At 41.1% G+C, this 13,800-nt stretch overlaps 1 protein-coding gene across 1 annotated transcript; it reads left to right on the top strand.

Moving 5' to 3' along the window:
* Positions 1-10,770: 10,770 nt before the first annotated feature.
* ORYCUNV1R1641 (vomeronasal 1 receptor oryCunV1R1641) lies at positions 10,771-11,799 on the top strand. Its single transcript, NM_001167325.1, is given in 1 exon segment — positions 10,771-11,799. A coding segment is annotated over 1 exon segment (1,029 nt).
* Positions 11,800-13,800: the final 2,001 nt, after the last annotated feature.

The following is a 13,800-nucleotide window of genomic DNA, read 5'->3' as shown; positions in this document are numbered from 1 at the left end:
TTTTTTTTATCTTTTATTTAATGAATATAAATTTCCAAAGTACGACTCATGGGTTACAATGGCTTCCCCCCCCATACCGTCCCTCCCACCAACAACCCTCCCCTTTCCCACTCCCTCTCCCCTTCCATTCACATCAAGATTCATTTTCGATTATCTTAATATACAGAAGATCAGCTTAGTATACCTTAAGTAAGTATTTCAACAGTTTGCTCCCACACAGAAACATAAAGTGAAAAATAATAGATGATTTTTTTAAAATGATGATGAAATCAGATCAGACCTATTGTCATGTTTAATCCCAGTGAGAGTCAAGTTGGGAATTGAAAATTTCTTTCGCCTTATTCATTTTGATGAGACTTTTATTCATCTTCGAGTTAGAGAAGCAGCATTCAAAGAAATAACATTTTAATAGTGAGTTTCAGATAGCAGATGTTGAGCACAAATAAGTCTCTTGATATATTCTCCAATTGTAAAGTATTCTCTTATCAATCCCAAATTCTGTAAATCCATTTATCAAATATATAATGTGTCACACTTTACAGATGCTCTATTGCATAGGTGTTTACATTTTAATGTGACACTAATCTTACCTCATTTGCTAACAGTTTTTCTTTAGCCAGTTATTGATGAACAGATAAGCATATTCTTGACATCAGTAACACTGAACCTTTGCCTTACACTATTTCATCACATATTGGTGTCTCCTCTCCCATAGCTCAGGGAAGATATAGTTTGTATTCAATGATTCCCATAATAGGCAATATTTTATTGTTGGCATAGAAGTAAATTTGAAGCTGGCACCACAGCTCAATAGGCTAATCCTCTGCAGCGGCACTAGCACCCCAGGTTCTAGTCCCGGTTGGGGTGCTGGATTCAGTCCTCGTTGTTCCTCTTCCAGTCCAGCTCTCTGCTATGGCCCGGGAGTGCAGTGGAGGATGGCCCAAGTCCTTGGGCCCTGCAACCACATGGGAGACCAGGAGAGGCACCTGGCTCCTGGCTTCGGATCAGCGCAGTGCCCAGTCACAGCATGCCAGCTGCATCAGCCATAGGGGGAGTGAACCAACGGAGAAAGGGAAGAAGTTTTTCTCTGTCGCTCTCACTGTCCACTCTGCTTGTCAAAAAAAAAAAAAAAAAGAAGAAGAAGTAAATTTGAGTTCCTGTTGTTATCTGAATATAGAGGCAATGGTGTATTTTAAAATACAATTTGTTATGGAGCAGATCCATATAGAATTTTGTATATTACAATGAGGGCATCTCTATTTTTTAAGATATACAAAACTTTACTCATTATTGATACTGACTTATGCAATAATATCATGACACATAGATGTCAACTTGCTGCAGCCAGAATTATACACTGCCATCAATCTAAGGTAAAATAAGATATGCAAGTTCCTAAATATGCATCCGTATAATTAGAAAAGCACGGGTACTCACACTGTTCAGTTACCATAGGGTGTACATGCCCTGTGTTTTTAACACTGCAGCCAGGCTCTGTTTTTTTTTCCCATAAGAAAGGTTTGAATTTAGGCAAATAATTAACCTTAATCTCATTTTTTCCCAATATTTCCAATGAAAACAATAGTACTTAGTACCTAATGGAATTTTAAGATTGTAAGATTATCTTCATGTATAGCCTTCATAGCCTTGGTCCTTACTTTGTTGTTAGTGCTTAATTATTTTTAGTGCTTAAAAATACTTCATGATTTCTCAGTGGGAACTAATAAGTGGAGAATATGGAGTTGTAGTTGATGTGACACACTTGGCTCCTGTCTCGTGTTCCCATGCAGGAATCTCTGGCTTAGAAGACAAATAGCAGTCACTGGGAACTGTCAGAATGGCCATCAGAGACATGGCAATAGGAATAATCTTTTCATCACAAACTACTTCTGGAATCCTGGGAGATTTCTTCTTGCAAGTTTAGGGCCACAGATTTGATCATCAAACACCTGATTGTAGCCAATTGCTGAGTAATTCTTCTAAAGGAGTTCCAAAGCCATGGTAGCTTTGAGGATGAAGCATTTCCTCCATGATACTGGGTTCACATTTTTATTCTATGTGCACGGATGTAACCACTGGTGTCACCTGCCTCCAAGTCATCACCATTAGTTCCAGGCACTAAGCTATATTTTCAAAGATTTTTCTTAAATGAATATTTTTAGAAGATAGTTATAGTGTCTTTATTTGGAGCAGATTAATTACTTAAGCAATAAAACAAACTTTCTGAGGCAAAAGTTGGGCCTGCTTAGGTTGATATTGTGGTGCAGCAGGTTAAGCCACCACTTGCTATGCCTGCATCCCAAAGCAGTGTGCCAGTTGGGTCCCAGCTGCTCTACTCTGACCCAGCTTCCTGCTAATGTGCCTAGGAACACAACAGATGGTGGCCCAAGAACTTGTATCCCTGCCACTCACATGGGAGATCAGGATAGAGTTCCTGTTTCCTGGCTTCAAACTGGCTATTGCAGCCATCTGGGGATGAACCAGCAAGTGGAAGATCTTTCATCTCTCCATCAGTCTCTCTCTTTCTCCCCCAACTCAGCTTTTTTTTAATATAATACTACTCAGCTGTAAGAAAGAACAAAATTATTTCTATTGCAACAAAATGGATGCAATTGGAAACCATTACACTGACTGAAACTAGCCAGCCCCCAAGACAAGTATCATATGTTTTCTCTGATAAGTGGCAGTTAACATAGAATACAAAGAAATGTATAGGAATGAAGTGGACATCTTGTGATATGGTTGCTATTTCTAGTCCTCATTAATACTAGTTTTCACTCCTGTGGAACTATGGTTTTCCTACTTTTTACTTGTTGAATATTTTTTTTGACAGGCAGAGTCGACAGTGAGAGAGAGAGAGACAGAGAGAAAGGTCTTCCTTTGCTGTTGGTTCACCCTCCAATGGCCACCAAGGCTGGCACGCTGTGGTCAGCACACTGTGCTGATCTGATGGCAGGAGCCAGGTGCTTCTCCTGGTCTCCCATGTGGTGCAGGGCCCAAGCACTTGGGCCATCCTCCACTGCACTCCCTGGCCACAGCAGAGAGCTGGCCTGGTAGAGGAGCAACCGGGACAGAATCCGGTGCCCCATCCGGGACTAGAACCCGGTGTGCCAGCGCCGCAAGGCGGAGGATTAGCCTAGTGAGTCATGGCGCCGGCACTTGTTGAATATTATAGTTACAGAGATAACCATCTACACATCTAGAAGCTGTTAGGCTAGCTAGCTGTCTACTCACCTTTAAGCATCTTTTTTTGAAAATGAACCAGGGCTGAGGCTGGCGCTGTGGTGTAGTAGGTTAAGACTCTACCTGCAGTGCCGGTATCCCATATAGGCACCTGTTCAAGTCCTGGCTGCTCCTCTTCTGATCCAGTTCTCTGACAACAGTCTGGAAAAGCAGTAGAGGTTGGCCCAAATGCTTGGGTCCCTGCACCCATGTGGCAGACCTGGAAGAAGCTCCTGGCTCCTGGCTTCAGATAGACCTAGCTCCAGCCATTCCACCCATTTGGAGTTAACCTGTGGATGGAAGACCCCTCCCCTTATTCATTTGCTTTCTCTGTATCTCTTCTCTCAAATAAATACATAAATCTATTTTTTTAAAAGAAAATGACCCATGACAAGCACTGTGGTGCATTGCATTAAAACAATGCCCTGCATTGTTGTCATCCCATATGAATGCCAGTTTGAGTCCTGACTGCACCACTTCCAATCCAGCTCTCTCTAATGCACCTGGGAAAGTAGGGAATGCTGGCCCAAGTCCTTGGGTCCCTAAACAAATGTGGGTTACCTGGAGGAAGCTCTTGGCTCCAGAATTCAGCCTGGCCTAGCTCAGTCATTGTGGCCATTGAGGAGCAAGCCAGTGGATAGAGAATGTCTCTAGTTTCTCTCTGTAACTCTTTTTTTTTTCAAATAAATTTCTAAAGGTCTTTATTTCACCTTCATTCACAAATGAGAGCTTTGCAGGATATAATATTCTGGGCTGGCAGTTTTTCTCTCTTAGTACCTGGGCTATGTCTCACCATTCCCTTCTAGCCTGGAGGGTTTCTGATGAGAAGTCTGCTGTGAGTCTAATTGGAGATCCTCTGAGAGTAATCTGACGTTTCTCTCTTGCACATTTTAGAATCTTTTCTTTGTGTTTCATTGTGGTGAGTTTGATTACAATGTGTCGTGGTGAGGATCTCTTTTGGTCATGTTTATTAGGGGTTCTATGAGCTTCCTGTACTAGGATGTCTCTGTCCTTCTCCAAACCCAGGAAGTTTTCTGCTAGTATCTCACTAAAAGGCCTTCTAATCCTTTCTCCCTCTCCATGCCTTCAGTAACTCCTAGAACCCGATTGTTGTTTTTTTTTTTTAATAGTATCCTGTAGATTCCCAACAATATTTTTTTAGATTTCTAATGTCCTCTTCTTTTCTTTGGTTTGACTGTATACTTTCCTGTGCTCTGTCTTCTAAGTCTGATATTCTCTCTTCTGTTTCACTGGCTCTGTTTTTAAGGCTCTCTAATGTGTTTGTCATTTGATCTATTGAGTTCTTCATTTAATTTTGATTTCTCTTCACTATCACACTTTCCTGTTGTACTAGTTTGTGCATTTCATTTTGATTTCTCCTTAAGATTTCATTTTCACGAGAGATTTTCTATCCTGTCCAGTAAGGATTTATGTAGTTCAAGCATTTGTTTTTGAAAGCTTCTACATGTTCTTATAAATTTTTTAAAATCTGTATCTTGCATTTCTTCTATCTCATCTTCATAATCTTGGCTTGGGGTGTCTTGTTCTTTCGGGGGCATCATAATGTCTTCCTTTTTCTTGTTTCCTCAGTTTCTGTGTTTGTTGCTTGGCATTATTGAGATATTCTTTGGATTCTTCTTCCCTCACTTTGGTGTACTTTTTTCTTGTTATACTATGAGTGTATTAAGTGGACTGTCTGCTTTTGATGGAGCCTTAGAGGCTTGAGATGGGTGTGGCCAGAGAGCTCTGTTTGGTTCCTCAGGGTTAAGGGTGTGCCAAAGGTGACACTCCCAGGTTAGGCATGGTAAATCGCTCTCTCTCTCTGTTTTTTTTTTTTGATTCAGCATGGAAGTAATTCCACACAGCTGAACATAATTGAAGGTAGTCAGCTTCTGATCTCTGGCTCCTGTGGGTATAACATTTGCCTGCTCTTTTCCAAGGACCACACAGGGAATCTGTTCTGCCCTCAGTGTGGGCTCAAATTCTTCTGCAGTCTCTCACTGGGTGCCAAGGTTACCGAATTGTAGCATCTCTGGAGAATACTCACGTGAACTCCGTGAGTACTCTCACCCACCATCTCTTTTTTCACAGTCTCGGTTCATTAGCTCCACACATTCACTATGTCCTAATCTCCTGTTATTTCACCCCCTAGAGTCAGGTTTTTCTGCTTGGTAGTGGGCGGGCACAGCCCTGAGGTTGCATAGCTTTTACATATGACCAAAATGGTGCCTGCTCTTTGTCTTGCTCACCTTTGAGAGGTGAGCAGAGAGAGAGAAACTCGTGTTCATACTGGTCCCTTTTTTTTCCCTCTCTCTTCTAGTTAGCCTGGTGAACTTTCCCCCACAGGGCTTCAAGCTCCATTCTAGGCTCCTTCTTCTGCTTTCTTGCCAGTGTCTCGGTCTATTGAGGTTCAGCTCACCTCACATTCCAGGGCTGGTGCATAGATTCTGCCGCTGGGGTTCTGAGCCGTGGGTTCCCACACCCTCCACGCAGGTCCACCATGAATCACTTGTTCTGGAAGAGTTTCCTCTGCTGTTTCTTCCCCAACTCTTTCTTGAACCTGCAGTATCTCCATTGTATTAAACTGTCTCTTCCCGGACTATTAGTGTGCTCCCTTCCTATTCCACCATCTTGACCCCACCTAAATAAATATGCAAATCTTAAAAAATCTCTTAAAAAAGAATTTTTACTTCTCTCAGAATGATCTCATATGCAAAAATTCTAAGGATTCCACTAAAAAATGTTAGAACTAATCATAAATCCAGTACAGTTGCAGGGTAAAAATCAATATGTAAAAATCAGTTTTCTTTCTTTTCTAAATTTTTTATTTTGACAGGCAGAGTGAACAGTGAGAGAGAGACAGACAGACAGAGAGAAAGGTCTTCCTTTTGCCATTGGTTCACCCTCCAATGGCTGCCGCGGCCAGCGTGCTGCAGCCAGTGTATGACACTGACCTGAAGCCAGGAGCCAGGTGCTTCTCCTGGTCTCCCAAGCAGGTGCAGGGCCCAAGGACTTGGGCCATCCTCCACTGCACTCCCAGGCCATAGCAGAGAGCTGGCCTGGAAGAGGGGCAACCGAGACAGAATACGGTGCCCTGACCTGGACTAGAACCCGGTGTGCCAGTGCCGCAGGCAGAGGATTAGCCTAGTGAGCCATGGCACCAGCCAAAAATCAGTTTTATTTCTAATGTCTGACAGTATGATTAGAAAACAAAAATAGGAAAGTAATCACATTTACAATATCATCACAGAGAACAAAATACTTAGGAATAAACCTAAAGAATAAGTTGAATGATGTGTATGCAGAAAACCATAAAAGACTGATGAGTAAAATTAAAGCAGACACAAATAAATGAATAGATATGCTGTGTTTCAGGAGTGGAGGGATATTTCTCAATATACATACTATCACATGATCTAGAGATTCAATTCCTATGGAAATCACAATGGTACTTTTTACAGGTGAAAAAAAATGTTCAAATTCATGTGGACAATGAAAGACCTTGAAAAGTCAAAACAATATTAAGAAAGAAGAACAAATCTGGTTTTTGTCTCTGGTGTCCTAATATATTATAAAGCCACATGATGCCAACACTATTGTACTGTTCTAAAATCTAACATACGACCTTTATATGAACAGAATGGAGATCCCTAAGCATCAGCAAGTTCTGTAGAAAATGCAATGGAATAAGGAGAGTCCCTTCAATAAATGGTGCTAAAAACACTGGAGAATTACACTGAAAAAAATTCAATTGTACCATTATCATACGCCATAAACCCAATCACCTCAAAATTAATTAAAGGCTTAAATTTAAGGCCTGAAAAAAAAAGAATTCCTAGGGGGGAAAACTACTTGACATTGATCTTGACAATGAAATTTTAGATATGACACAAAAAACTAAGGAAACAATGCAAAAATAGATAGTTTTTGCAGAACAAGGAAAATAACCAATAAAATGTAAAGGAAACTATGGATTCAGGGGAAATTTTTGCAAATTACATATCTAATTATACATTAATATCTAAAAGCATGTAATGAATGCCTAGAATTCAATATCAAAATAACCAGTATGCTTATTAAAAAATGGACAAAGAACCTGAATGAGCATTTTCCAAAACAGAATTTCCAATGATTTACAGGTTTATGAACAGGTGCTCAACTTGATGAATTGCTATGCACATGCAGATAGAAATCATAATAGAAGCATCAATTCACAGTTTTGTGGCTGTTAAATAAAGAACAGGACAGAAAAGAGCAAATAAAAAAAAAAACAGGAAATAGATGTTGGGGAGCATGTGGAGAAAAGTGATTTCCTGTGCACTGTTAATGGGAAAGTATACTTGTCGCTCCCCCTCTTCGTGGAGGAGCAACACAGGACCCTGCGCTGTTCTTTCGTCTGCTCGGCCCTCCCCGGGTTTGCTGCTGGTTCTTCCCGGGTTGGCTACTATCCCTTCCACCTCCGTGGAAGGGCAGTTCCCCCTGGCCGCATTCCCCACTTCCGCAGGGGAGCGGCACACCGCCGGCCGGCTTTCTCGGGGGCTGCACGGGTTCCCTTAGATGTTCCCCATAGATGTTCCTGGTGCATGCCGTTTCTCTCCTCCTTTATAGTCCTCCTCCGCCAATCCCAACTCGGCTGCCCACACGCCGAGTACGCTGCTCTCCTCCAATCAGGAGCAAGTCCTACAGTTTATTAGTTGAACTGGAGGCAGCTGTGCGGAAGCTGTTTACTTCTCTCCCAGCGCCATATTGTGGGAGAGCAGATGCATAGAATAAGTCCTAATTCGAGTAACTTAGTCTAGTCCGGATTGCTCCCCACATATACTGGATACAGTTATTGCTGATATTAGCAGGAAATTTCTCAAAAAAATAAGAAATTAAACTATTGTTAGACCCAGGAAACCCACTTAAGGGTATATATCCAAGGCAAATGAAATCAGAATCTTGCAGAGATGATCTATATTCATGGTCATTACTGCATGTTCACAATAGCCAAGACATGGATGCAACCTATACACCCACTGTCTGATGAATTTATAGAAAGATCATTATACATAACACTGTGGATTAGCAACACACACATTATGAATCCAGTGAATTAGTTCAATGAAAAGTAGATTTTTAATAAAATTGTCAATATATACATAAAATATTACCACCTTCACTTTCTGTAAGAATTGATAAGGGAACCGCAAAAGCGTCCTGGACTTTACATTTTGCAGTGCTATGTTTAATTCTCTTAAAATAGAATTATGTATTCTACTTCATGAATGTTACAAGAAAGGGATTTATCTAATGTCAGATTTGGGAACAGAGACATTCAAAACATATAAAAAGCCAGGTGGGGAATCTTGGCTCCTAGTCCACCACTGAGCACAGGGACCCAACCAACAGTCTAAGTAATGTCTGTCATTACAGCCTTGGTTTGGAAATTTGGGAATGATAGAGTGGACTTGGGAAAACAGTAGATTTGCTGATAGAAACATCCAAGGAAGAAATTTCAACTCATATTTTGTATTTCTAATCAATTACAAAATCAACTGAGGGTACTAAAAGTTAATAAGAAAATGAAAAGCCCAGGATAACCATTCAATTCTGTTGAATGGAGTAGGTAAGAGCTGAAGGAATTAAATAACTCCACCTGTTACATCATAGTTTCAAGTATGAGGACTCAGAAACTTCCATGTACCTATGGAAGGGAAAAGTTTTCACAATTATGCTCAGTACCCCAATTTGCACTTTCACAGCAGCTGTGGGTGAACAGATAATTGCAGCTCTGCAGGGAGGTGAGGTCACAGGTACACACCCTTTGTAGTGGCCCTGCTGCCTCCATGCCACTCAGGCCTGACTATGGTGACCTTCAGGCAGGTGCTTATCCCAACAGCTCAAAGAATTTGGACAATTTCTATGTCAGCATGAAAGAAAGATGCTTCAAATGAGTAGGTATATCAGGAGTCTGGGTGAGTGATCAGATGAGAAAGGGGATTTGTCTGTGCTTGTGCTTGGTCCTGTGCCCCAGCCTCATAGGAAGGAGGAAGGATTCTGAGATGCCTGCTGAGATACGACAGGGAAGTGGGGGCCCACACACTGCACCACTCCTTGGAATTTGGTGTCATGCACAGTGACTTTGATTCTTGGTGTTCAATGAAGATAATCATGAAATTTGATATTTCATGTACTTAAGGGCTAGGTTCCAAATAAATCTACTGGTCAGTCTATGTACAGGAGTTGCGGACTCCACTTTCATAAACAGCAGAGATGCACTGGACCTGTGATGTGGGCTGGGACAAACCTACAGGAATCTTCATAAACTGAAAGAGACAGGGAATCCCAGTGGCAATTCCTGGAATAGAAAAGTTTTCTCTAATTTGGCTGTATGGAATACCTAATAGAGATACTCATAGTTGTCTAATGAAAACAGAAGTTTGCTTACTTATGGAAAGATTCTCTTCCGTCTTTAATAAGAGAAGTCTGTTTAAGGAAAAGGCAGTGTTAACCTGGGGTGTTTGGCTGGATATGGCAGCTTTCAGGTGTAAATATGTCACCTGAGTTTCTCTGGATTGAAAGTATTTTCTCTCAACTGGAAGCTCCACAATTCCAAATGATAAAATACACATCATTTGACCCTAAGGGTTCTGTGTGGCAGACACTTTATATTTCAACACCTTTCAAAATTTAGCCTTTATGGAAAATGCTTTCATGTAAATATTAGTAAAGGTATAAAAATATTACACAAAAGTAATCATTGTCAGTTCCTACAATACACAATTTCACCAGGTACTGGTGTTAGTTCTGTAGTGTAGGGAACAATATATGTTCCTGAGTTTTATTTTTATCCTAGTATAAAAGTCAAATTGTGTTTCCATTGTCTTCTACAGGCAATTTTGAATTACATACAATTTTTCAAGGAGAAAGAACCCAGAAGTTATACCATAATAAGGTTATCTACATGTTAACACCTAATGTTCACACATTGCTGGCATTGTCTTATGGAGTAAATCTTTAAGCATAAGCTAAAACTGTACAAACAAAATGACAAAGCAAAGTACTAGCAGTCTAAGAGAAATTGACAAAGCAGGAAAATAACTAAGCATACACATGTGTTATTTGGAGAACATAGCTAAGTAGCTATCTTAGAATAACACTGTAGTCAATTGAACTGTTTTTGTACAAGCTCAGCAGGCTCAACATTCCACTTTGCACATAAGAAATGAAGTAAACATCTAAAGGATCCCTTGCTTGGATCATCCTGTGTAATAAATTTATAACCAATTTAATGAATACTGCTAGCCAAAAGGAATCACTACTAGTGTCTCTATACCAGTGATTAGATGAGTAACCTTAAAGACTACCAGTTCAACTCTTTGGAAGCATTTTCACAGAGGATAAATATTAAGCAGTTATCTGTAATGGTGAAATGATGCCACTGGCGAACAATGTGAACAGAGAAAGCTGAGTTTCACTTGACATTAATACGTGGAGCTAATGCCTCATTTCCCATATAGAAATCTCAGGCTCAGAGACAATAATCAGACATTGGGAGCTGATGGGATGGCCACTGGAGATTTGATAATGGGGATGATCTACTTATCACAAACTATTACAGGAATCCTGGGGAATTTTTCTCTTCTTTCCCATTATCTCTATCTCTACTTCACAGGATGCAAATTTAGATCCAATGATTTGATCATCAAACATCTGACTGTAGCCAATTATTTATTCATTCTTGTTAGAGGAGTCCCCCAAACCATGACAGCTTTGGGGATGAAGGATTTCCTTAGTGATGCTGGGTGCAAGCTTGTGTTCTATGTACAAAGAGTGAGAAGGGATATGTCTACCTGCAGCACCTGCCTCCTAAGCATCTCCCAGGCCATCACAATCAGTCCTGAGAAACCCAGGTGGGCAGAATTTAAAGCAGAATCTCCCAAATACAGTGGCCCTTTCATTATACTCTTCTGGATACTGAACATGATACTGAATATCCAAATACGTCTGTACATACGTGAGAGAATAACTGACAAAAATATCACAGAGGAAGTTGATCATGTGTACTGTGTTTCTGTGAATTCTGGAAAATACGTAGAGTCCCTGTGTGCAGCTGTACTATTTTTCCAAAATGTTCTTCTTGTGGGCTTCATGCTGTGGTCCAGCAGCTCCATGGTTTTCACCCTGTACAGGCACAAGCAGCAGGTACAATACATCCATGGAACCAATGTCTCCTCCAGGTCCTCCCCAGTGTCCAGAGCCACCCAGAGCATCCTCATCCTGGTGTGCACCATTGTGCCTTTGTGCACTCTCTCCTCCATCTTTCACACTTGCCTGACTGTTCTGAAAAATCCCAGTTTGTGGCTGGTGAACACCTCTGTACTAATCCCTGTGGGTTTCCCAGCCGTGAGCCCCTACATTCTCATGAGCCATGACTCCAGAGTGCCCAGACTCTGCTGTACCCCCAGAAGGGACATGAAATCTCCTGCTTACCATGAGTGTGTCAACTGTATATGTATTCACAATGGTTATATCATCAATGGTTATAAAATTTATTCATTTACTTACATACTTAAGGGGCAAAGACAGAACTAACCATAATCTGATTCTCTCTCCATATATCTACCTTGGCTCTGGCTCAGGGACAAAGCTGGGAGCCAGGGAATCAATTACTTGAGCCATCACCACTGCCTCCCAGTGTCTGGGTTACCAGGATTCTGGAATCAGGATCAGAACTGGGTATCAAACCCAGGGACTGTGATTTGGACAGAATAGTCTTGCCTTGCCTCTTAACTGCCAGACCAAATGCCTGTTCCCACAATGTGAGCTCTTTATTCCTCAATGCCTCTGAGAGTTTAAACATGGTTTTGCAAGCAGTTCCTTTACCACAGTGTGGCTCAACAAGACAGCCTGAATGTTTGCTCTAAAATAAGTAATAAAATTTTATTAATTATTTTCTGTGTAATTATCAAATTAATTACTATATTATGGAAAAGTTATTCATGTTCCCAGCTCTACAAAGAAATGTGGAGATTATGGAGGATTCATAGGTGGCACCTGGATCTGACATAATCAATTTGTCAGAAATTAGCAAGTTATGTGAATGTAACACAAGCGCCACAAATCAGGGGCAACATTTCATGTGTGCTCCAAAACAGACAATGACAAAAGCCTCCATGGAGCAGTGAATAGTGAGGAATTCAGTGGAGGAAAACTTAATTTCCTGGTACAGCAGCCTTGAGAACCCTATGTGGGTCATGTATACCATTTCCAAGGGGATGGAGTCCTTTGAAATCAGAGGCTGGTTAGGAGATCAGTTGCTTTGATCACTGTTACATAGAAATCCAGTTTGATCTGGAGTGGGTGCAGGGGAGCACAGAAGTATATTCTGCTTACAACAGACACCAAGGCAGTAATGACTATGAACAGAGCACCCAGTCTAGGATATCATGGCATGGAGGTGAGATCTGTCGAGGGAGCTTTTTGTATCTTTATGTGAAGAGGTCAGTTGTGCATGTGGGCAAGAGAAAGGTTCCATGGTGCACTTTCCCATCTCCTAGGTGAGGAAATAACTGTCATGGCAGAGCCTTCCATTCACCTTGAAGGGATAGGCACTGAGAGACATATTCTCTCTCTCTCTCTCTCTCTGTGTGGTTATTACTATGTGTACTGATATTATCTATTTGTGTTTCAATGTGTTTTTGTATGTACACATACAGAAATATAAAATAAAATTATATGTTTCATACAAAGTAATATTGGAAAATTATTAATACAAAGCAATGTCAATATGATTAAGATAAGCTCTGTTAATCTACTTACTCTGATGTGCACGTTCCCGTGTGTAGGACATGACATGAGACAAACCCTGGCTGTAAAGTCAATGACAGCTAAAGGCCCCCTGGAGGTCTGGCAGGGTGACACTCCCTGTCCCTCAGCTGTAGGACACAACCCAGCCTGGGGATTTCCAGTCCTGGCCCAGGGAAGCCCCCCAGACAAGACCACTCCAGCGCACAGGCAGCTCTCACTCACCTGAAGCAAAGCTTCCCCTGCAAGCTCAGCTCCAACTCCCTTTAGGACAGAAACTCCTAGTACCTCACCTAGGCTGAATACAGGCATAAAGAAGGGGGATAATCCACAGTTTCTGAGAGGTCTTTGGATGGAGCCCCTTTTGGCCACCCCATGACTATTTCTAGTCCAGGCCACCGGCCTGCTCCCAGTACCTGACTCGTGGGCACCCTTCTAGAATACACTCTTGAGCATCTGTTGTTGCCTGAAGCTCATCTCTGCTTTATCTTCTTGTGTTATTTTCATGAATCCTCTCACATTTTCATTATTTCTACTGTAATTTCTACCAGATCACTATGAAATTCTACATTGTACTTATTTTCATAAGATATTGTCTATTCAACTGATGAGAATTACATCATTTTTCTTTTTTGTATATTAATCCTCATATTTTTACTATGCAAAAGATCATCAAAATTCTTGGAAAAACAAACTAAGTCAAAATGTTATTTTGCCCATAGAATGGCAGATGTCCTAAACAGCACTCTGGCCTCAGAATCAGCCCTTAAGGCATGCGGATCCAGCTGA

Source organism: Oryctolagus cuniculus, chromosome 18 (assembly GCF_964237555.1).
Source record: "Oryctolagus cuniculus chromosome 18, mOryCun1.1, whole genome shotgun sequence".
In the NCBI taxonomy this organism is placed as follows: Eukaryota; Metazoa; Chordata; class Mammalia; order Lagomorpha; family Leporidae; genus Oryctolagus; species Oryctolagus cuniculus.
This window is presented reverse-complemented; position numbering and strand designations above follow the sequence as displayed.